This window comes from Centropristis striata, chromosome 5 (assembly GCF_030273125.1).
Source record: "Centropristis striata isolate RG_2023a ecotype Rhode Island chromosome 5, C.striata_1.0, whole genome shotgun sequence".
Taxonomy (NCBI): Eukaryota; Metazoa; Chordata; class Actinopteri; order Perciformes; family Serranidae; genus Centropristis; species Centropristis striata.
In genome coordinates, this window is record NC_081521.1 from 24,827,272 (window position 1) to 24,852,789 (window position 25,518).

General features: G+C 41.6%; 1 protein-coding gene across 1 annotated transcript in view; it reads left to right on the forward strand.

The window, feature by feature from the left end:
• The window catches only part of prdm16 (PR domain containing 16), a 135,007-nt gene that overhangs the window by 26,157 nt on the left and 83,332 nt on the right, over positions 1–25,518 (forward strand). Inside the window, exon 2 of the mRNA XM_059333675.1 lies at positions 12,345–12,392. Coding sequence (XP_059189658.1) covers positions 12,345–12,392 — 48 coding nt within the window. The remainder of the gene's footprint in view (positions 1–12,344; positions 12,393–25,518) is intronic.

A 25,518-nucleotide genomic window follows, 5' to 3' on the forward strand; every position in this document is an offset into this window, starting at 1 on the left:
CATCTAGTGAATTGGGAATGCTGTGAAGCAATATATAGTGTATCTAAACAGCGGGTGAGACGAGATAAAGCAAGAGAGATGAGATGAGATGAGATGAGATGAGATGTATGAAAGACTCCGTTGGCTTCATGAGTTAGTGGTTTTGGCTTTGGTTATCTGTCAGACTCAGCTCACTACATCTTCCATCTTTTTCTTTGTTCCATATGAGGTCTCCTGCTTGTCCTGATGGGAAACCTCAAAGCTGCAGCACTATCATGCTGCGTAATGGTCACGACTACTAGCCAAGGTACCTCCCTCGGCCCTGATAGGGAGAGGGGAAAGAGATTCCTGTCTGGCCTCCAAAACCCAAACAACATTAGTGGCACTGTCCTTTTTCTCCGGTTCTGACTTTCCCAGCAGCCTGCTGTTAAACACACACAGTTCCCCACAAAATGTTGTTTCAGCTTCTATCTCTCCACTGTCATTAACCAGAGGCAGGCTGACTGACACTCCCCCTCTGTCTATGTGTCTGCAGCCAGTCCCTCATTCACTTAAGGACCATCAGCGGCCACAGTCTTTATCTTGCCCAGGGCAGCCCTGTGATAACACTGTTAACAACAGTAATGTGTGGCGCGAGGGAGCCACTGGAGCTGCCACCGTCAGGGTGAGTAAGTGAGGTCAAGGGCTTTTAACATGTGGTGACGTTGCACCAAATCTACTCCGGCTCCACTTAATGCTCCACATACTTTCTGCCTCTTCTTTTCTCTCACTTCAAAACTCTTGTCCATCATTTTAGTTTTCCAACCCCTTCCCCCTGTTCTCTGCTCTCCAATGTTAACAGTGTGAGGCGAAAAAAGAAAAAAAAGGAAAAGCTTGATGGACCTCGGCAGGACTGAACAGGGCCTTCTCTCCCCACGTGCCTTAGGGAAAACACTGGTGTTATTTTAGAAATCACACTGTTAAAGATTAATGTGGGCCTGGAGGAGTGTGTCATCGTTCCTTAACGACAGGGCCGAGACGCTGAATAAAGCCGGCACTGTGTTCTGTCCCACAGCCCAAGGACAGATAAGTTTCCTCTCACCAAGCTCGCCCCTCGCCCTCCCTCCTCCTTTGTCCAATAACTCTCTCCCTAAGTCATTTATTACAACCGCAGGGGCCAAAATAAGAAGAAATTTAATGAGTGAACGGCTCCAAAATCAGTTTCTTCTCTGCTCTTAGTTTGTTTTTGTCATTTTTTGTGTTATTTAAATAGACTATAGGCGTGGGTGAAGGATAGCGTACTTTCTGGCTTTGCAGATAAAAACACAACAACAAAAAAAAGGGGTCGAGAGGGTGTTCGCAAACGTTTTCCATGCTGATTGCTCTAGTTAGATGACTAATGGAAAGTCCCGGCTCCAAGTGGTGACCATGCAACTCCCCCAATAAAGTCATCTGTCATCATCCCATGAACTGGCCAGACAGACAGACAGCTATAAACCAGGGTTCAGAGACCACGGCGGAGCATCCTATCTGTACACATCATACCGTTGTTATTCTAACAGCCAGGATGGTGCCGATAGCTCTACATTAAAAAAATGAAACTGCTATCACTGACACCAATGAAGATAATAATGATAAGAGGTTTTAATGGTTGGTGATGACCATGATAAAGAGCTGTGAAGTTTGATGAGTCTCAAGTCTGAGGTGTGCGAATGGGACTTAGTATCCATTGCTGAAGGTTTTTGCTGATAACGGAAGCACTCGATAAGCCGGGGAACATCAATCTTAGTGACAGAGATAGTCTGCTTCTAACTGTGAGGGTTGTAAAGAGCCTTCACCTTATATGGCCCGGCTATAAACTCATTTGTGATGAGCCCGAAGTTCAACTGAATGGATATTTGCATTATCCTGCATATTAGAGGTGAATTTAGTCTTTGATAAAAGTATAGAACAGTTGGCAGAAAGGTGTGATGGAGTGCTCAAAGTTGTAATCTACAATATTGGGGTAACAGATCTAGGTTTATGTGTCATCCGAGAGATTGAACTTTGGAATGACATGAGGTGTCTGTCAGACATTCAGATTCTACTTGGCAGTGTCTTGCACCACAAAGTCCACTGTTTTTCCATTCAGTGCCTCAGGACAGCCAGCAGCATCATATCATCGCTTTTGCAACATCATTGCCACCATCATCATTACACAGTCTTTTGAAGTCTGAGACCATCCCTGAAATTATCAAAGTCAGTGACACTTCAACTCATCTTGGGTTTTGATGGCCAAAACATCAGACAATGGCCTTTGTACAAGGGAGTGAAACTGCTACATTATCTCCACTCCGTTATATCTTCTCCGAAGAGTCCTCAAGGCCAAACCATAAAGAGTGATGACAGGCTCCAAAGATGTTACTGTATCATTGTCACGGTAGCTGACAAGATGTCTGCTAAATTGTGTTTACCACCCAGTGCTGGTTTCATCCTAGACACACAGATGTTGATGTTGAGTTGAGTTGAGTAAACAGGACAGTAGTGAATCACGCAATTACAATGTTCTGGGACATTGTAGCCGTCTAATCAATTTCATTAGCTGCATAAATCATGACAGCTTGACATTTATTGTGGAGGTGATGGGTTGATCCTGTGGACTTGGAGACAGCTCTCGTGGTGATAAATGTTGCTATCTCTTGAGAGCCAGGATAAATAGAGTGTGTGTACAGAAAGACAGAGGGAGGGTTGGAAAGAATAAAATGGACACAGAGCATGAGAGCCCCAAAGAGGTTGCTGTGCAGCAACAAATGTTATACTGGGTGAATCAATGAGAGCAGAATGGTGGAGGATTCATTTGCACAATGGGTTCGATCAATAATTACCTCCAACAAGGTTTTCAGTGTGGATAGTCTGTCTGTCAGCAGATTTACAGAAAAATTACAATCCCCGTTTTCTTGAAACTTGTTGGAAGTTTGCAGCAATGGAGGGTCAAACTGATCCATGAATTGGCCGCTATGGCTGCAGGTTTTCCTTCCAACCAAGCAGACACACACCTGACTCAATTCTTACAATCGCTTGAACTCTCTATCAGGTGTGCTCTTGCTTGGTTGGAACAAAAACCTGCAGACATATTGAGCTGCCATGGATTATCTTCACACTCCAGGTGTAGCATGAGGAAGCCGAGGAAGAACCCAATACATTTTGGAATGGATGCGAATCACAGAGCGGATATTAATTTTATTTTTCACTTTTTGTTAGCATTGTGCTGCATTCAAATGGTGTAAGAATAATCTGAAAAATGTGTGTTCCAATCCTATTTCATGGCTTAGCTGATCCATTTGTCTGAGCTTTTTGTAATAAAACCATCCAGGGAGCATGTGAATGCACCATTGGCCTTGGCGGAAGTTTCTCAATATTACTTTGGTGTTTTGAATTGTTGCTGCGCTTCGAATAAGTGCATTTTCCTGTAAGAGTGTGTCATTTTGTTTTGGTTGTTGAGGTTGGCAATCTACAACAATATTGTAGTCTTTGTATTCTTCATAATTCATCTGTTATACATCTATACTTCCATGACATTATTAAGAATGTATTACAACCCTGATTCCAAAGAAGTTTGGACGCTGTGTAAAATAACAGAATGCAGCAAATTCAAAATTCAGTGTATATTCACAAAAAACAAAAGTGTATCAATATGATATATTGTCTTCCCGCTAATATAAATTAAATATATGTCAAAAAGGATTAGCACATGATCACATTCTGTTTTATTTTCGGTTTAGACTACAGTGTTGCACTTTTTTAATGGCTGGTGGAAAAACTGAATCTGAAAATAACCAGTCATCATGATTTAGGGACCATTAAATGCATTTTTCCTTTGCATAAAAGCCATGCAAAATGTGTTCCTCACTGGCCACCAAAGTGAAAGAAACCATTTGAGGCCAGTATGTCCAGACAGTATCTTTTGGCAGTAGCAGCCGGCTTAACTGCTCTGGTCTTTATATGTTTCCACCGTGCAAGTAATCTGATTGGCCACCAAAAGAAATCACAAGAATAAACAGGGCACTAGTTACAGTCCATTTGTGAAACATAAACGCTTTTTTGTGTTTTATCTCCACATCATACTCAGAATAATACACATGCTAATCGCTGCCATTACAGCTATTAGTCAGTCATTATTATTGTTGGTATTTATATGGTGTACGTGCTTCAGTTAGTGGTACTTGAGTTTTTTCGATTGAAGTTTTTAACTCTGCTTGTTGATGACATTGTCGGACGCCAAAATAATCACATTATGCAGAAACACACTCTGTATTCATACAGTTCAAGTAAAAGAAAGGACAGTGTCATGTTTACCAGATGCAGTGTTTAGTATGTCTCAGTCATCTTAGTTACATGTTTGTTGTGGTTAATAAAACATTTGGGAAAGAGTGTGCGTTAAAGTGTTATGGTGCAATAAAAGCAACCAAAAACAGACTACCTACCTAACAAAGAGTGTCTTATAAACATTGGGATCTGTTTGCTCTTTCCTCAGCACACGCCACGCCATTCACCTCTGTCCTACTGATGACCTGACACGCTAAGCTCTAAGTCTTCCTTGTAAACACGAGGCCATACCGATACAAAAAGACCATTGAAAGAGTTAAGACAGGCTAAAGAACTAAGTGCATAGACTCTACAGAGGACAGAGGAGCTGTGGGAGGTGTTTGATAGTCGATAACTGTTACTACTGTTAATATATAATGGTTGTGTGTATAATGTGTATAATTCGTCTCAGATCAAACTCATATCTCCAAAGTGCCCTGTTGCATACAAACACACTCATACCCCAGAGCAGGAAATCCATGGTAAGGCCTTGTTTATTTATCTGCTGGAGAAATCTCATCAGCGAGTCACTCGGCATGGCTTCGGCCTTCTCAAGCATCATCATCATCATCGTGTGTAGGGCTTGACCTTGGTATAAACCCTTCGGAGCCCTAAAGAAAGCCCCTGCTTGTCCCAAGCACTGACCCATATATACATGCACTTAGCCTCCAAGTCACTAGAGACTTTTCACTTCTATGTTTGGGCCCGCGCCCAAACTCCTAGTATATGTGTGTGTATGTGTGTGCGGTCAAAACTGCAGAAAAGCCACAGGATGGCTTTGCAGAGGGATGCCTGACCGACTAACACACTCAAGCACAGATACCAGCTTTCCCAAAATATATTTTGCTTTCTCCTAATTCCTCTCCGTCTTGCTGTCTGTCCATATTCAGTCTTCTTGTTTGAGCCAGCTTGTCCTCTTTGTACATATATTGGATTTGAAGAAAGAGGGAGAGTAGCGGAATGAAAAGCTACCAAAACCCCTCTGTTTATGTTGAAATATGCAAACAGTGTAAATATTTAGCCGGACCCCGATAAACGATATGCAATTTACTCGCCAGTTATCCGTCGTCACGTGACAATATCTCAGTGGCTGCTGTCCAGAAAAGCCCCGATGCGATGAGAGATCCCCCCTCTCTGTGTTTCCGCGTCCTTTTCTACCTACCTAAAGGAATTCCTGGTTTGAATTAGGGATTCTTATTGGCACTAGACAGAGGGACAGACAGTGTGGTCTGGTGTATGTTTCTAAATACACAAATTCAGTTTGCAAGGGGAAATGGAGATATGAAACATATGACATTGCTGAGCTGAAAAGCCAATATCAGATTTATGTAGTGCATAAATGTAAACATTCATATATGCAGAGGCTGCGCAGGCATCTCGCTCAGCTGAAGTATGTGAAATGAAAAGTATCCGTGGCGTGACCTTTGATTCGATCTATATGCCCTCAAGTCAAGACCCTAAATCTTACTCCCATAAGCCCCTGCTTACTCAGAGGCAATATGTGTCATGGGAAGAATAGGAGGTCATTAGACATAAGGCGATATTATTTTTCTCCCTGCTGTCGATAAACTGCAACCTTTATCAAAATGAAGAGGGAGGACGTGATATATCATTATCCGAAAGGCATGCGGCGGCAGCTGCCGATGCTGTGTAGGCAATCCTCTTAGGCCAAAAGGAAGGGTTATTTATTGGGCCTCAATCCTGCGGCTGTCACAACATCTGCTAGCAGGAGATCTATCGGCACACCCTTATTCACTTATGATTATTACTGATCATCTGCCCAAATGACTTATCAATAAAGCGAAGGCCAAGCAGATAATTTATCTGTATGGCTCTGTCGATATCAAGTTCAGAGTCAACGGCCTTAAAAGGATAAGGGGCCTTGGATGCCAGGTGATGGATGGTCATACAAGGCCCCCATGAAAATATGACCCTTTTTAATACATTTGCAGAATCCAGCTCTCTTCCTCCTCCCTCTACCTCCCTCTGGATTCCTCTCACTCCTTTTTCATGAAAGTGAGCTTCTTTCCCAAGGTTTGTTTGCTGACTTCGTGCAAACCTCACCTTGTCACATCACTTTCTTTACAGAGAACCGGGTTCAAACGCTGCAAGATGTATGAATACAAATAATCTGCCCATTTGTACCATAATGTGTGGCACCGATCGCACATGTCTATGCAAGACCTGTGAATCATACAAGACATTGAAATGATGAGACAAGCCTGTCCCGAGTCAATGCGAACCCTGCCAGGATATCTCACTATGGTATTTTCTTCATAAATCAAACAAAGACTCTTAGGACATACGGGGTCAACGCTCGTTCTGTAAATATCAGCCGTTTGTATTTGACAAGTGGCCGTGACTTTCCAGAGTCGCACAATAGTTCTGAGTGTTTGCCTTCCAAATCTAACCTTTGTGCGCTAAGCTCTATCTCACCAACAGTTCTCAGTTCCGTCACAGGCCGCACCCTGCATAGACCCATCTGGATGTAGGGTTGGGTAACAGTGTTAGCTTTAGCGTGGTGTGATAAGTGTCAAGCTAATCTGATCTCTCCTCTTTCTTTCAGACAATGGCATCTCTTGCATTCCTCTGGCCTCAGCTTTTTCTTTTTCTTTTACTAATGAACTGTATCATTTTCTCACATTAAGCTTCACAGCAAAGTGGAGATGGAGATAAGGAGCCAAACAGCGATTATATTCATAATTACCTTCTCTATCAACTAAGACAGAGAAAGAGAGGGAGCAAAAGAGAGAAAGTTTCCTATCAGCACTCCCCTTGGTGTTTGCTTTGGCCAAAGCACCTCAAGTCTCCTGCTTATTAAAGTCATCATGAATATATTTTATCTGATGGATGCCCGGTTTCCTGGTATTTAGCAGTGCAACTTTGTGCCCTGTTTCCTCCTCTCCTGCCTTAGTCTCCCCACCTCCCTACTTAAGCTCTGTGGGCAACCTCATTGTTGAGGCATGTTTTTAAGAAATCATAGCTCTGGTCTTGTTTTGGGTCAGCTGTCAAGGCCCCTATCTCTGGGAAGTCCCGAAATAGCCCCATTTTACACCCTTTTAAAGGACAGGCTAGGGAGAGGACTTGGAACTACAACCAGGCAGCGTATGACTTAATGCTATAAAGCAGAGTGAATCAGACGTGTATCCTTAGTCAAACAGTCTCTAACAGATTCTGGCAGGAACGTGTAAAAGGTTTGTTATCAGGGAGTTCAGATGATAGCAAGAGACCTGTGAGAAAAACACTGGAGACTTGATGTATCCCCACTTCTTTTTCTTCCTTTTTTGGAGCAGTCATGCTGTTTCATTGATTGTGAAGTGTTCCGATCAGATTTGCCAGTATCTGGGAGTCGGAGGAGTCAGATCCATTTGTTGAGATCATGTTTGACATAATGGTTAGCTCTTATTTTAAAGGCTCAAGCAATGAGAAACAGAGCCTCCCCTTTCATTTTTCTTTCTTTTTTTCTTCTTTTCTTGCTCTCTGACACAAATACACTTTCTCTGCAGTTTATTATTCAACACGACCCACAGTGAAACACCACTTCCTTTCCCATCTATACGTCAAAAAGATCAATAACCCATCCAGGACATTGCCACCACAATGAAATCCTGTCAGCGTGCCAAGAGGCTGCAAAAGTTCCCAATAAATGCGTAGCAAAACTTTCAATTTGTGGCTTTCTTGGTGTGGCTCTTGCAGCCAATGGGTTGTCAGTCAGAGTCCTGGTTCAAAAAGCCCTGAGGTTTGTTTGCTGCTGGTTCTTTTTGGAAACTTGTGGCTTTGTGACATCCGCAGCCATCCATTGGGCCATGTTGCTGTATTGCCTCATATTATCCAGAGTTGAGGAGAATTGTTTTTGGCAACAGAATGCTAAAATTTTCCTACGGCGCAAACGTCCAAGTGGGGCCCTCTTCTTCTCCTCGCGCCCGAGGATGATGATGAGCAAGCTTTGTAACGTCCTCCTCTTGTTGCTATGGCTACTTGCTTGGCCATAGTCATTCTATGAAGGTTTGACTTGAGCTGTAAATTCAAATCCACACATATGCTTTACGGGCCCCTCTTGGGGCATTTCTGCTGTTTTTTCATGTTAAATGAGTTGTGGAAATAAACTGAGCGGGATTTCGCTCCGTCATGTGTTTTAGGCTGTGACAGGTCTTGTAAAAACAATGAGGCAGTCCACTCACTGAGTGTCTCTCCCCAAGTCGTGTTTTCTTTTGTCTGCTTGGTCATCATGGTGTGTCAATACGAATGGTGCTAAAGCGGTGTTGAAAAACTCCTGACTCTGTCCAATAACAAAAGCTGTGCTATGAAACACTAATAATGGTGGGGCTTTCCCTCCCGCCTAGTGTGAAAGCACACACCACACTCGGTGGGATACACACATTCGCACATACACAAACACACACATTTACGCACACCCCTAATGAGGGTCTGGACAGCTCTTGGTGGAAGATTTCTGCAGGTGGCTGCACTTTCATCAAGCCACGACTGGATTTGTTTATGTTTGAGGTCATATGGGCCAGAGAGAGAAGTTTGTGTGCCCAGACACACTCTTACACACACTTTCTAATTACCCTCGCTTCGGTGTTTTCTCTTTTCCATAAGACATATTGACATGTCAGCATTCAGCAGGGTAGATACAGAACAAATGGACAATTTTACCTCTCCCTGTGTAGTGGAAAATCTATCCGTCTCAACATAGGCCAGTCTCTATTTGGACCTGTCTCACCAACCCAGAGTAAAAGTCACTTTGAGATGACGGTGACACGTGCAATAAATCATAGCACCGCCAGTCAGTGGCCAATCACATTTTCCTTCCCTAATTAATAGCTTATTTATTTGCTTGGCGGGATCCTGCTGCAAAGCTAGGCTATTCTGTGTGTGTTTCTGTCTGGTATAGTGTATATATGTGTGCAATACAGTATGCCAGTGTTGAAAGAGCATCTCCACCTGCCGTTGTGTTATAGTTATTGTCATCATTGCACAAGCCCTTGCTTTTCGCCACTGGAAACCCTATTGGCCACTGATCTTTAACCAAAAAAACAACCTCATTGGGTAACTTTTCAACAGACAAACAATTTGGATTACAGTTGCATAGAATTCAAAGCCAGGAAGCTTTATAATTAGCATTTTCCTGACAGTCAGCTCAGTGTTTCTGGACCCAGGACTGAGGTTTGGACGACAGAGAGCCCACGCTGTCCCGACCCCCCACCTGAAGCTGAAAGACATTAAGGCTTCAGTAAAACCACTGATGTCTGCTTGCATGTCTTCTGCAGTTTTAGGTTACTCTTGCACAATTTGATACACACACATATTTACACTTGGCATGTTGCTGAACAGAGCGGGGGGAAAGTCCAGAAATTGTCCTATAGTTGTTGAACGCCTGGTAGCATTTTAGACGACCCAGCCAAACTGTTGGTTTTGTAAACTGTTGCAGCTGGTCTTGTGCATTACAAGAAAGGGGAAGTCCTCTCTCTCTCTCTCTCTCTCTCTCTCTCTCTCTCTCTCTCTCTCTCTCTCTCTATTCCACTATCTGCTCTATCACCCTGTTTAAAGTTCATGAGCACACTTTTACTTACAGAGCAGATAAATTAACTTGATTTGTTTTTACTTCTGCTCAATCAAGTAATCCTGAAACCCCTTCCACTTTCCCCAACACAGCAAATGCACTAAAGGCTTCTACAATGTAATCCGTAAAATAAATAAGTAAGCAAAAAAAAACTGTAAAATATTGTGTTTTATGCAAATGACCACTTTGTCAGTCTCTTTTGTTCGTTCAGACACATTACAATCTGTGGCTATTTTTCCAAAAAGCACAGCCATAACACCAACATAATCAAAGATTCCTGCAAACTTTTGATCACTTGTACCCACTTTATTACCACTCTTTTAATTATCTGCTGTCAAGAGTTTCCAACCTAGTCACCAGCATAAAATGTTGGCATTGTATGTTTCTGCAAACCCCAGATATGTTGAATGTCTTCTGAACTGCTGCAACTAGTTCTCCTTCCCTACTTGTACCAACACTGTCATGACCCCTTGGTGTCACTTTTTGATGCTAGTTTGGATAAAAGATAGGTTATTTATTTTTACGTAAATAAAGTTTTACTTTCACTTTCACACATCTGGGGTCTGCTTGAACCAATCATCCAACCCAACCTACCCCACATGCGGAATTTGTCACTCTTTATACTATGTCATCTGACTTCTGGAGCACTTGTCCTGAGTGTCCAATACAAATGTGAATAGTTTTACATTGGAGTTAGTTTAAAGCCTGTGTGTCTCATACAAAAGATAGAGGGTGCACATATGTGAAATATCAACATATTTGGGGTTTTCAAAAATATGCTCTTCCCTATGTGTGTGTAACTTAAAATGCACAATAGAATCATGAACACACACTATGATGTATCATAGTGAGTGTCATAAGAATGGAGAAAAGCTGACCAGACTGTTCATCTGTCCATATCATGGACACACACAGATTTTGATGAAACTTACTGCACCTCACTCCTCTATTAGCATGTTTTTTCAAAATATGGGCGCTACAGTTAAAAGTCAAAACGATGTGACAAATTTGATTGGCCATGAGGGACCAGCACATCTTGTGGTGGACAACATGTTGTTGCCTTGTTTGAAGCTGATTTCAGGAACAGGATGCTTCTGTAAAGGTTTAGATGATGTGTAAGTAGGCTGAGAACACTGTTGTAAGTATCTGTGGTGTAATTGCTCCCATTTGCTGAGGCTGAGAAACAGATCCCTTGACAGCTTAATGTAGGAAACCACTCGGTACGGCACACCAGTGCACACATGGCCCATCTGGTTCACTGTTTAGTGAGAAGAGAGAAGAATTGAGAGTGAACTTGTATGTGCTGCTATGATTTCAGATAACTGTTTTCTCTATTTCACTGACGAATAATTAGTCTTGCGGATACTTGTGTGAGCACACATCCGCAGGCTCATACTCACCATTCTTAATCACGTACTGTGAATTGAGGCCTTGTACAGAAAGGTGCATAAAAGAAGTTGCTGTATGCCAGAATTGAAAGAATGGCTCCACAGTTTCCATGGCAGATTCCACAGCAGATAAATGTCTCTTTCCCAATCATGGTGGGCCACGCTGGTTTAGGAAATACAAACTTTAATATGTCAGCTCCAATGTAAAGGCAGCCAGTCTTGTCACAACACCCAAACAACACACCTACTGTGAACGGGCAGATGGGGAGGATAGGGTGCAGGAAAAGGGAGGCTCAGATACGCCGTGTGTCTCTGCTTGAGGAAGTTTTATAGGCCTAATTTCACTTAAACTCACTAAAGTACCGCACCGATCCCCAACCCCACCTAAAACTGCTCTGAAAACAGTCTGCATCTCGTCTTTGATCCTCAGTTGCCATCAATGGGCTTCAGAGAGGGAGAGAAAGAGACGGACAGACGCAGGGAGACTCTGGGTTGCCATTATATGTGAAATGCCCCCTCATTGCAGCAGGACAGCCCCATCTCTTCATCATTCCCCCACTTCCTTCATTTCCTCTGGCAGACACTGGGAGCATTCTACCACCCATCTGCCCCCAGTAAATATTGCTTGAAGGCTTAATTATACACACACACACTCACACACACGGTCTCTGCGAAATTTCCTGCAACGCTGAAGCGGAGAATTAACGTCAAATCTGTGGGGCATTCATTCATCTGTGTGTCTGTGTGTGTGTGTGTGTGTGTGTGTGTGTGTGTGTGTGTGTTATGTTTGCTTCTGTGTGTGTTTTTGTGACCTCTCAGTCCATTATTATATCCCTCTGGTCACATTTGTAGCCCACAGGGTCTGTGTGATGAACTGTGAACACCCTGTGCTTGTGTCATCAAGTGGCGACGGTCACAACCCGCGACATAATCGCAGAATCAATATTCTCTTTTCATGCTTTGATACACATCTCCTCAATCAAGCCAAATGTTGCCTTGTTTATTCTTGTGTTTCTTTATGACTCATGGGGGTTTTTTGTACCGTTAAGGGCTTAACAAATGTTTATCTCTTTGTGTTTTCTTAGCAGATGATGAATGACCATGATGAAGCCTCCCCTGACAGCTGCATCAAAAAGGTAGCAGAGTCACACCTGTTTGTTATATGTTACGCCTCTTTTCACTTTGCCTCTGCCTATCCTGTTGGTTTACCTTCACATCAAAGATATCCAAAGTCATTGTAAGGGTGAAGCAATAAATTGGCAGTTTATCGCATACAGAGTAGGACATTTATCCTACATTCATAACTACCAAAACACTTCCTGGGGTTTCATTTCTTTCATTTTCTTTCTCCCAGCGTGCTCATGTTTTGTTGTTTCTCCCAGAAAACTGACAATGTACATGGCCACCAAACTTTATTATTAGTAATCATAGTGGATCCATAAGTTTTCTATGTTTGTCTGACATCACCCAAATTGCCAGATTATCTATGAAACACAATCTATCTTTCGTAAAGATGTCTCCCTTCTCTTGAATATAATGGAACTAGATGGCTCTTGACTTTTGGTACTCAAAAATACATTTTAAAAACAGCAATGTCTTTTACCATAAATCATGAGTCGATTACTCCAGATAATCCAGAGACCTACAGGGACTATACTATAAAGGAAATAGTTACAACATTAAACTGCTCACAAAACAGTCACAACTGTCCCTTTAAGCAGAATTGGACTGACATTTCTATTTATATCTAAGTCACCAGCATTGTGTCCTTTTATTTTGTAAAGCCAAATAGATAAAAACAAGGCTTAGTCTTTAGATATTGTAGTGATAGCCCACATTTCCCATCATGCCTTGTACTGGACTAAACAGTTTGTTAAGTCTGGTGGTTTGGTATTTGTCATTTTTGTGCTGTTTTGTTATCCATCAGTGAGGTGGCTGTTACATTGGTTTATTTGTGACTTCAATATTAGGCACGGAAGGGTACAGCGGTTAAATTGACCTTCATCATTATTTATTAACCACCCCGCCAAAAAATCTTGAAATCTAGATGTGGGCAGACCTTTTGTGGTTAATCTGCATGCTTTGATTGGTGCTGTTTTAAATACCTATAATAATCTAACATCATGTTTTTTATCAGGATTCAGTTTACTAAAAAAACTTTAGCAGAGCATCAAAGGCTGGATTTAATAAATAATCTTTTAAACTGGATTAATTGCCAGGTGTTTCCGTAACTTATCAAAGAACAGAAAGCCTCTCTTCACTGACACATGCACACACACTGTGACCGACACGTCCCATTGACCAGTCACTGACCACTTTATGAGGTGATAAATTTATTGAAGAGGCTGGGCAGTTTGCTTTTATAGCCAGTGTCGCCGGGTCAAGAAAGGACAGCGAGAGAGTTCATGTCCATCTAATGGTCCATGAAAGAACAATGGCTGCTGCAGAGTGGACATTCTCTGAGAACGACTGAAGCCATGCAGGCGGAGCTCCACTTCAACTCAATAGCAGGGTGAAAACTAAATCAATGGTTGAAAATGGGAGAGCAGTAAATTATGTTGGGTTTTTTTTATCAGATTTAAGTTTCAGAGAAGAAATCCATATTTGCAAAATGGCACCAGTATTTCAAACACTCCAAAATCCTTTAATGGTATTGTCTTGATTTTTATTTGATTTTTTTCACTTGAGAAGTGATTCAGTAAAAATACACTACAATAATGGTTAAAAATGTGTTTTAAATGGAAACATCTGTTTACAGTCTTAAGAGGATAAACAGGAAGGCAATTCAGGCACAAAAATAAGAAAGAATATGCATATATAAAATGTTCTATATATATATATGCTGAATTAATGCAGAAAACTAGGTCATTTCAAAGGGTTCACATACTTTTTCTGGCCACTGTGTGTGTATATTTATATATATATACAGTCATGGAAATAATTATTAGACCACCCTTGTTTTCTTTAATTAATTGTTTATTTTAATGTCTGGTACATTTGTGACTTCAATTTCAATTTGTTTTAAGATTTAAGAGCTGATATCTAGCCATTTTCCATGGTTTTCTTGAAAATGATTTTGGTTATGATCAAGAAAACCATGGAAAATGGCTAGATATCAGCTCTTAAATTGAACTGTTATGAGCTATTTTTGTTGTTATCATTATATTTTTCCAAACAAATGTACCTTTAGTTGTACCAGGCATAAAAATGAAGAAAAAGGGTGGTCTAATAATTTTTTCCATGTATATGTATATAAAGAATAAATGTAAAATTTTGTATATTAAAGTATTTTTTTTACTTGTTTTATTGTATGGTTTTGTCATGGAATATAACCAAACAGTAGTCTAAAATTTAGTTTTTTCTTGTTTTTTATTTAGCCATTGAAATAAAGACTTGTTCATATTTATTCGCTCATTTAATGTTTTTTCTTATATATTAGAGTGCTTGAATTTCCTTCCTGCTTATTAAATTTTTCCCCCTGTTTTCAAAGAGCACCCAGCAAATTTTTGATCCACTTTTGGTTTAATACACAAAGCAACCAGTCATCTCTTTCTTCAATTCTTAAGTGAACTTTGATTAATGCTGGTTGACAGAACAGAGCTAAAAACATTAATTTTTATCACGACTAGCATTCATCATTGATTTAGCTACCATAGAAACTGAACTTAAGATCTGGAATTTGTATGTGCCTTTTGTCTTATCTTACATGACAGGATGGTCAAAACATCAGGAGCAGAACTAATGTGGAACGGTTTTTCATGATATAATCCAGCTCCTCTTAATAAAAGCAGTGTGTGAATGGAGACACCTCGTGAGCAACCTCAGCAGGACATATTTCACGTTAAATATATTTTGGCATAATTCACAGTGATGACCAATTTGGCTCTTAGAACAACAAAATCACTTTAATTTCCTCATTTGCATTTCAGGTCAAGGGTCCTGTTGCTGTACCCTCTATAAACAGGCCGGCATGCAAATCACCGACTGCTTGGTTGATTTGAAATCCTGCATTAGTCAATGAGCTTATTTTAAGAGTTGACCGCAGGTGGTTTGGGCTGGTCCCTGTTCCCCACATGTTCGTACAATGTGGAAAAACCTAGATGGTTTTATAAACTACTCAACCACCTTCCATATAAGAGCGCACTCCACTCTGCACGCACACACATTTACACACTCCCGGGTACAAAGACATGCATACACACATGCGTGAAGTTGCAATACACACAGATGACAGGATACAGACATACAGTATGCTTACCTAGGGTACATAAAATCCAAACACACACACACACACACACACACACACACACACACTGGCCACATCTCATTATGCAGAGTGTGAGTTGCGGTGGGCCCTCATCGGGCGGTGGCAAACCACAAGCCTGTTATGAATATGAATGAAATTATGCATGAGCCATTCCTTATGACATGACTCATTCATCCACATCGTGCAGTCACACACACAAACACAGGGCATGGGCACACACACACACACACACACACACACACACATAAACATTGACTTCTCCTTTCTCCACCATGTCATTAACATCGCTATGCTTGATTAAGGCAGAATGTTAATTGAGTTGTAGCTCGTGAATAAACTAGTTCACTGCTGAAAGGTGTGTGTGTTTGCATGACTGCAAGTGTTATTAGTTCTTATTTGTTGCTGCACTTTATGTTAAAGTAAGAAAGATGAGTTGTGTTGTATACTATGTGATGTAATATATATATATATATATATATATATTATATTATTATATTTTTTTATATTTTTTATGGTGGCAGACGGACAGCTACTGCAAAAAATCTGGCAGAATACGTGGATGGATTATTGGATGAGATGTATAATCACTGGAAGACATAAAGAAGACTTTTGGCTTCTCTCTCTGTTTGAATGAAATCCAGAGGCACTGACGTAGATATTTCATAAGTAATGGAATATTTAGTAACCTCATCAATACATGTCAGCGTCATAACTTATGGGGTTTGCGTACAGCAGTGGTATGTTTGACACAAGAAAAAGTATTTCATTCTCAACAAACAGATTGTTTGGTGGATTTTGTTGCTAAACCTTTTTATATAATACTGAATTATAACAGATACACAAATTCTATATTCATGAAAGAAATAATAACATATTTAAAAGGCAATTCAAAAAATTTGCGGAAAAAATCAGGATATTCTTTATGATAAACACGTTTTAAGAAGAGATTGATATGGGTTATAAATGTAGTAACCTACAGTAATATTGTAGTTATTATAGAAACATGTGTTCACACTTCTATGCATTTACACATTCAAACTGACAACAAACTAGGGCTGGGTATTGTGGTACTAATACTAAAGAATTAGTTAATTTGAGACTTTTTTTCAACTTCATTTTATCATCATTTAGTCGTTTCAGTTGAAACCTTTAAGGTATTGAGTACCGATATCCAGCCCTGCTACAAACACAGCTTCATTCCACATTGCTGAGTCAGTCTAACAGGAGCATAAAGGCAAGTGGGGGTCACTGGCAGAGTCGGGGTTAAGGCAAGGGATAAAACGAAAGCAAAGATGTTATTGTAGCTTCTCCAGTCCACTTACTGAAAGCTGCCCGGAGCTTACAGCTTTGTGTGTGTCTGTGTGTGTGTGTCTGTGGTTTCAGGCTCTTGGATTCATATCCAGCGCTTGCTTGCACATGGATCAAGCCATATTGGCTTACACATGTGCATCTTCACACCCCACCCACGGACAGAAAATAAAAAAGATGTGTTATCGGAATTCCTTCTCTGTTTCTTTCATTCATGCTCTCCCACTCATTTCATCCCCCCGTCTCTCTCTCAGCAGACGGTATGGTGTTTTTGAAGCTATAGATTGCTATCAGTGGCTATTGGTGATAGGATCAGGGATTGTTTGGTTTGGTCCGGTCCAGCCATACAAAACAGGACTATCTGTCTGTTTAGCTGTCTAGGCGCTGCTTATGTATATACTCATTCACACACTGCACATACACTTAAGTCTGTGTATGTATGTGTGTGTGTGTGGAAGTAAATAGGGTATTGGAGGACTTGTGTTTCTTTTTGGATTTAAAAGTGGTAGCCAGATAGGGAGCAGGGAGGAAGAAGGCAGTCTCTGCTCTGTGTGTGTGTGTGTGTGTGTGTGTGTGTGTGTGTGTGTGTGTGTGTGTGTGTGTGTGTGTGTGTGTTAATCCTCATCTTCAGAAGAGCGCCTCTGTCCATCCCAACGTGTGTAAACACTCCAGCAGATCAGATGGCAGATAATGACTTCCAGATAGACACCCTCCATTCAACCAGCAGCGAAAATCAATGAGCACTGATTGCTTTTTTCCCAAGACGATCATCTCCCCCCGACAGCTACTATCTATCTATCTCTCTCCTTCTATCTCTCTGTCTCTCTCAATTTCTCTCTCTCGCTACAAGCCCCATTCATTCACCTCTCAATACCACTGAGATTGAATCAATTCATGCTGCTTTTCACCGGGGATTACTGTGAAAAGATACAGCAGAATATCTCTTTAAGACGATCAAGTCTCTGTTACTCCGTCTGTGTCACTCTTCCTCTCTTCTTTGTGTGAGTGAAGGTGCCTGCCTAACATATTTCTCTTAAGCACTGATGGTTTACAGATAGTGTACATGCGTTATTTTCCTGTTGATGTACTTTCATGTTCTTTTAGTTGTTGTTCCATCTGCATCCTAATGCAAAGTAAGTGTGTGTTCTAGCTGCAGCAGTAGTTGCAAATGGGAAAATGAGAGGGGTTGATATGAACTCTGACCTATAAGTAGATTTTTCCCACTCCATGTTGAAAGACTGGGGAGCCAAATGGGGGTCAGCTGCAGTTGTGAGTCGACGAGTGTGTACGTGCATGCAGTTGTGTGTGAATGTATTTTTTTCCCATATCAACCTGGGGAATTGAAACTCTAAATACGCTAGCTAAATGACCCTAGATGTATGAGGGCTATTATGTGGACAGAGGGAGGCTCATGGGTCACTGAAGTGATCCAGTGCTCCGGGCCATAGTTTACCCCCTGCCAACAGCACCACACTCCCCCATCCCTCCCCCTGCTTAAATAGGCTCATGATTGATTGATAATTATGATAATTTGTTTGAAATGATTATCTGGATATTATAATCACTGCCACCCCGGTGCGCCACGGGGGCAAGTCATTTTTCATAATGCTGAACGTCATAAATGCCCCCTGGTTACAGGGGTGGCTCTGTGTGTGTGTGTGTGTGTGTGTGTGTGTGTGTGTGTGTGTGTGTGTGTGTGTGTGTGTGTGTGTGTGTGTGTGTGTGTGTGTGCACAGATAAACACACACACACACACACACACACACACACACACACACACACACACACATAAATAGAAAGGCCTCTGAAGTTGGATTTAACCAAAACATCGGTTGCCCATAAAGTTTAATAAAATATTTATTCTTCTTTCCATGAGATGATTGTGACAATGTGATTTATTGTTTCATTGATTCATATATTTATTACATGACATATCACTATGAAAATGAAAACAAAACAACTTTATGGGCAACCTTGTACATGTTGTTCTCTTTCACTGTTCACACATATACCTAAAAAAAAGTAATGAACTGCAATTTATATATAACCTATGTAATTGTCAGCCAGGAGGTGCACTATGCCCCATATTGATGTTTGTTGTTCAGCAGTAATTTCCAGTGATGGAGGGAGGAAGTCAAGTGTTGTATAAAGAACAACAAAGTTCACAAAGGGAGGACCAAAAGTCTCTGTTGTTGTGTAGGTGTAACCAAATAGTTGTGTAGATTTTCAACTAAATCAACTAAATGAATAATAAAGAGATACATCGTCATTGAAAAACTGAGTGAGAGGCAGGTAGGTACTACATAGATACATGATTGTCTCCACGAGGTGAGAAAGACATGTAGGATTTACTTCATGTCTCCTCTTGAAAACATACAAACCGATGCATGATCAGGAAGTTCCCAAACATCTTCTTGTCATTCTCAGGCAGTGAGCAAACACACCACAGCTCCAATCATCCCGTCTTCTCTGTCATCTGAAGGAAAAGAAGGGGAGGAGTGTGCGTGCGTGTGTGTATTGAGGGGGGTGCAGGAATAATATTTGCGGTTTTCGCTTCGCTCCGAGATGACTTAATGATGATATGGGTCCCTTTCTTCTGCTGGGCAGGGTTACGTTTTAATGGGCCCTGAGTGACATGTTTTCATTTGGCTCCGTAACCTGCCCCCCCACCCGGCACCACCATCGGCACCACCGTCACCACATTCATCCCCATCCCCCCTTCAAAATATACACCACAAAATCCTGCACTGTGTCAGGTCAGATGAAGAAAAAAAAAGTGGTTTGAAACCGGAGGCAGTCAGCACTGAGCTTCCATGTAGTGTTTGTGTGGTGGGTTACGGAGGGATGGGGAGTGGTCCCTTGCAGACAGACAGACAAATATGCAGAGGCTGAGCTCACATGGTCGAAATCATGTATGTTGGGGAATGTTTGGATCCTAAGGCAGGATAATCTTTCAAAGCATACCGTTTGCCTCCTAACATCGACCTGAGCTCAGAGAAGGTGAAATTGAAAATGAATACTCTCTTGAAATGCTCAGTGTGTGGAGGTTTAAAAGGTGGTTTTGAAAAGTTTGTAGCTTGCTTCTTTGCGGGGGATGGATGGCTGTCACCGGCAACAAAGATCCATCTCAAACCACTCCTGCAAATCTGCTATTAATGACAACATGGCTAAATATACTCCTCCTATTTCAAGTAGCGATCCTGGACTCAAAGAAGCCCATCGAGGCCGACCAGTGTGTGAACGTTGTAAGTCTGACAGTTGGAGGTAGCTAGCTGACTGTCCTAACGCTATCCAGCTTTCATACAGTAGCTAGGAGGGGCCACACTTAGGACATTTTTGTGGCGCTGGCGGGGCACTGTATAGTGTCTTAAGCAAAGGGGGTTTATACTGGAGTTGTGACTAAAAAATGAGCTAATATTAGGGGCCATAGCAGGCCTCTTTTCCCAATATTTTTGAGCCTGGTTGCCTCTCCTGATGGTGCAGCCCCATAGTTTGAAAGCTTAGCCTGAGACATCATATTGAGCCATTTATTAATTCATTTTGATTATGATTGTGTTTCTTATGTATTGATTATGCTGCAGGATTAAACAAAGCTTCTATTTCTATTGCCAGCTACAAACTAACCACCAAGACATTTTTTTGTATTCCTTTCAATTTTTCTGGTTACATTTATTATAGAAAACCAAGTCATCTGTCCAGACTTTGCTAGCAAATAATCAATCTCTTTCAAACATTCATACAGTAGCTAGGAGGGACCCTACTTAGGACATTTTTGTGGCAGTGGTGGGGCACTGTATCGTGCCTTAGCCTGGGTTGCCTCTCCTGATGGTGCAGCCCTGTCTACATCATGCTATTGCCTCCCAATAGTTCAAAAGCTTAGCTAGAGACATCATATTGATATGATTGTGTTGCTTATTGATTATGCTGCAGGAGTAAATATAGTTTCTATTTCTATTGCCTTCTTGAGTTTCAGCAAGCTACAAACTTACCAGCAAGACATTTTTTGTATTCCTTTAAATGTTTCTAGTTACATTTATCATAGAAAGCCAAGTCATCTGTCCAGACTTTGCTAGCAAATAGCTTAGATCTGTGTAAGGTCACATGGTCCGGACAAAGTCAGGGTTGTTGGGGAGGAGGTGGCGAGTAGGAGGAGAGGTGAAGACAGAAATAAATGGTCTTTCTCTCTCTCTGTCTGTCTTGTCTGTGGGAACTGTCCCAGTTATGGTCACTGCAGAATGCTGTCATTATGTCTTGTGAGGAGCATTCAGTCAAAGGCCACTGCTGTGTGTCACTGTGTTCATGTATGTATGTATGTGTGTGTGTGTGTGTGTGTGTGTGTGTGTGTCTGAGTGCCACTTTTAACTTGCAGTGGCACTTTTAACTTGTGTGTGTGTCTCCAGTGTGTGTGTGTGTGTGTGTGTGTGGGCCCTGACTGACGCATCTCTGTTGTTATCGCAGATCAAAACCCAACGTCACAATGGAGTGAAGCGCTGGGAGAGGAATTCAAGTGGGAACGAAAGAAAGAAAGAGTGGAACAGATAGAGAGAGACATAGCGAGGGGGCGGAGGAGAAGCACGAGGTGATCGGAGGCACTTTCACATCAGCTGGCTCCCTGACCCTCTCTCTCCCTCTCACTCTTTCTCTCCCTCTCTTTCTTTTCTTGTGCCTTTCACTCTCTCTATCCTTCTCTCTTGCAGTCTTTGTCTCTCCATAATCTCTCTCCCAGTGGTCATTCCAACACATTCTCTGGGGTCACCCAACAAAAGGAGGAGGGCGATAGTCTGACAGTTGCGGGGGCTGTCATATGAGTTTCCTCACACACACACACACACACACACACACACACCCTCACATGTTTGTTTTAACTACAAGGACATTCTGGTGCTCCCTAATTCTCCACATGTCAACTTCAGGTCTAAAGAAACACAAGTCCTGTCTGAAAGTTTGGGTTTATTTTGTAATACTTTACGACACGTATTTGTTCTGTTCATATGGATAACCTGTCAAACATAAGCGTGCGTACCATCGACAAAGTACCTTCATCGTGAAATATTTTAAAACTGAATTTAAGTCAGAAGTGAAGACTTTAAATGTCTTTATTTGTCAGTCCCAACCCAATGATACTCATCTTAGCATGATATAAACAAAGAAAAGCATTAAATCTCCATAATTGATAGGCTGGAAACAGTATTCTGTCATTATTGAATGAAAAATGACTTTGATGATTATCCGATTATCAAAATAGTTAATTAATCAACTAATCAATGAATCGACTAATCATTGTCATTCTAAACACAAGGATGTGATATTGTCAAAAGAAGTGTTTAAATAGTCTTTGAACATGTCTTTTGTGTGATGTGATTGTATAAAATGCTTTGAAATTTTGGAAGATATTTCACTTGACATCTCTTGGACTTGCCAACACTTACCGGTAAAATGTCCCCACTTTGGAGGATTACAGTCATCATTCCATCTTTTAAGGACATATAGTGCTCATACGTTTCAAAATAGACACAAACACACACACAAAAACTGAGCACACGCACACAAACACACATTCTGTCTTGTCTGTCAAGAAGGCAGCGAGTCCATTAAGGCAGACAGAGTGAATGCAGAAGGCCGGCTGGTCAAGAATTGGTGATAATAACATGACGACCCGCATGGCGTTGCCACGGAGACTTAGAAGCCAGGGGGAGGCAGCGAACAGAGAGTTGTGTGGTCCTGCTCTTCAAAAATATTTTCATGTGTCGGACAAGGATCTCCCTTCATCTGTGCGTGAGAACAGCCGGGTGCATTTCAAACTCCAGATCGGAAGGAGGAGTATTTCTTTTGTGTTAGAAAAGTCCTTTGTCACACTGTACTGCAGACATGGATACCTTTTAATGTCAATTTCAGCTTCTGTAGCGAAGAATATGTTGTAAATATTTTCTCTATAGTTTGCACAGCGAAGAATATTTATACTTTGTGCTGTGTTTGGGCCTTTGGACACACCACAGATAAGTTTTTATAATGTTCCTCTTTGATGTTATTTCTCACAGTAACTCATTTATCAATTTGAGAAGAGGAAAACAACAAAAATCAGCCAGAGAAACAGAGATGGCGTGGGAGATGGGGAGGTGTTGACACACTAAATATCTATAGATAGACGGGTAAAAGATGGAGTTCAAGCAGGAGAGTGAGAAAAGATGGAAACCCTCAGAGGGCAAAAGACAGCCGGAGGCAGGGGGATGGGGGGCATGACAGGGAAGGAATGCCAGAATGCCCAAGAGAGGCAAGAACTGCCAGCCCAGTCACAGACACAGCCCGTCTGGGGAAGAGAGACAGAGAGTGGGGGGTGAGAGACTGGCCCCGCCAACACAAGGTCATGTGAAAAAAGTTCCCCCTTTCTCCACCCACCCACCTACTCATCCATCCATCCATCCATCCCTGTGTCCACACATCGCTCTGCCCCCATGAATACTTTAAGACATGTGAAAATTGTTCATAAATGAATAAATGAGGAGAGATTTGACTCTCGAGTGAGATAGAAGTAAAGGAAGAGGCGATGGCGAAGACAGTGGAAGTGTGTCTGGGGTGTAACAGGTCTTTAGGGAGCTTTTTGGCCACGGAGTGGTAAGTGAAGCAGGCCATGTGTTGAGGCTGTCCTCATACCTCGAACGAGGGCCTCAGACACACAGAGAGGCACATACACATGAGTATATTTCTGCTTATGTGCTGGTTGGCCATAGATTCACTTAATCATGTATAGTGACTGGAAAGTTTTCAAATTCATCAGCTACTTTCAAGGCAGTTATTTTTGTTGAAAAGTGGTAAAGACATGAAAAAAAATGTTTTAAATGATCCTAAACACAAGGTAGAGGCATCAGAGGTTTGCATAATGGAGCATCAAAATGACCACCTAGACTTCTGCACAGTTGTCAATGTGTAAATGCTATGAATAAGTATCTGTTTCATCTATATTTACATTGAATTGCATGATTTTTTGTGCAAATGTACCTTTCTTTTTAGAACTTCTACTTTTAGACAGTGATGGGGGCAAATACATACAGTCAAATCTGGAAAAAGTTGATTCTCCATATGAACTAGATATGAAGGTTAGCAGAACAATAGTTGTAACAACTTTTAGACTTAATATTGAGCATTGATGTGAGTGTTTTTTCTTGTTCTTTCAGCCTGTAATGGCCAATTTCTATTGTTGAAATCCAGTCCACTCTTGACTCCTTGACATGATTTTTATCATTCCAGGCAAGTCAGAAAAAAAGGGGCATTTGAAACGGGACTCAAATGAATTTACCAAATCTCATCCTGAGGAATGTTTTTGTTGTTCTTAGTTTGCACTTTGTGGCTGGTTGAATGCAGAATGGTGATTTTTATAGCGGTTTTTGTTTCACTGAATTTTTCTATAAAGAGTTGTGGTTGCAGGGAAGGTTTAAGAGGAGAGCACTCCAACAGCTTGTAATGCAATCAGCACATTGTTGACAAAAATCTGTTTTTGTTCCCAGCTGTTTCAGAAACGTTGATTTAGAATACAATAGAAGAATATGGGTTTATATCATTCTTTAAACAATTAATGACAGCATTTAGTGCGCTCATTTTTTTCAATAGTTGCCGGTATCAGTACCTGTTTCTGCAAATTAGGATAATCCAGTCTCAAACACATTCTGAAACCAGGTTTCTGTCCTCTCTATCCCTACTTTATCCTTTATCCTCACTTCCTTCCCTCTCCCCCTCCTTCCATCCCTCTCTCCATCCCTCCGATCTCAGCTGAACAGTATGGTCTTTGACTGAGTCTTAATCTTCATTACAGGGCATTAGTCCACTGGGGAGGCCCTGTCTCGTCTCCCCACAGCGCAGCCTGGCACTGTCCCGCAAGGGACGTCCCGCAACGGCACGGCACAGACACCCTGCCAACCCCCCTCGCCCCCCACCTCCCCCCGCCGGCTTCACCTTGGTCACCCCCTCGCTCAAATGAACTGTTAAATAAACGGCAGGCCTTAATCCACATGAAGGAGCCGGGGTGGAGGTGGTGGAGTAAGTGGCAAGACTGGTCAGGAGAAACAATAGAGCCAGCCCTGGACGCCTCCATTTAAAGCAACCATCAATCATACTCACCATGAGATTTCACTTTCTTTCTTTTTTTTTTTTTGACGTAGATTTTATCATTAATGACTAAATCTCTGGGAATCAGAGCGACAGTAATCTGAGGCATGTGGCTCAGCACTCATATGCAATCTGTGAGCATGGCCTAGTGTCTGATGATGCATATGTGTGTGTGTGTGTGTGTGTGTTGACATACACACTATTTTACATGGCTCTAGCTTCCCTTTTCTGCATTTGGCTTTGAACTGTCCTGTCGCTTGCTGTCTCATTTTACAAACATTAGAAAAAGGAATAAAATTCTCACACATATTTCTGATAATGCGTACATATTTAAACAATCACTTGCAAACACAGCTGCATCAGCATATCGCTTCTTCACCGCACTCACTAACAAGGACAGTTGACTTGCTGTGAATTAGATAATTAAGGAGGATGGCTAATTGAGTAAACAAGCATCGGGGCCGTCACCCCTAATTAAGTGATTACAAGGAAGAGCACCCTCAGCCGGCACAGCTCTAATTAACACATACACAAACAGACGCACAGACACGTGTGAGGACATGGAGAATTATCTGTTAGAGAAACAA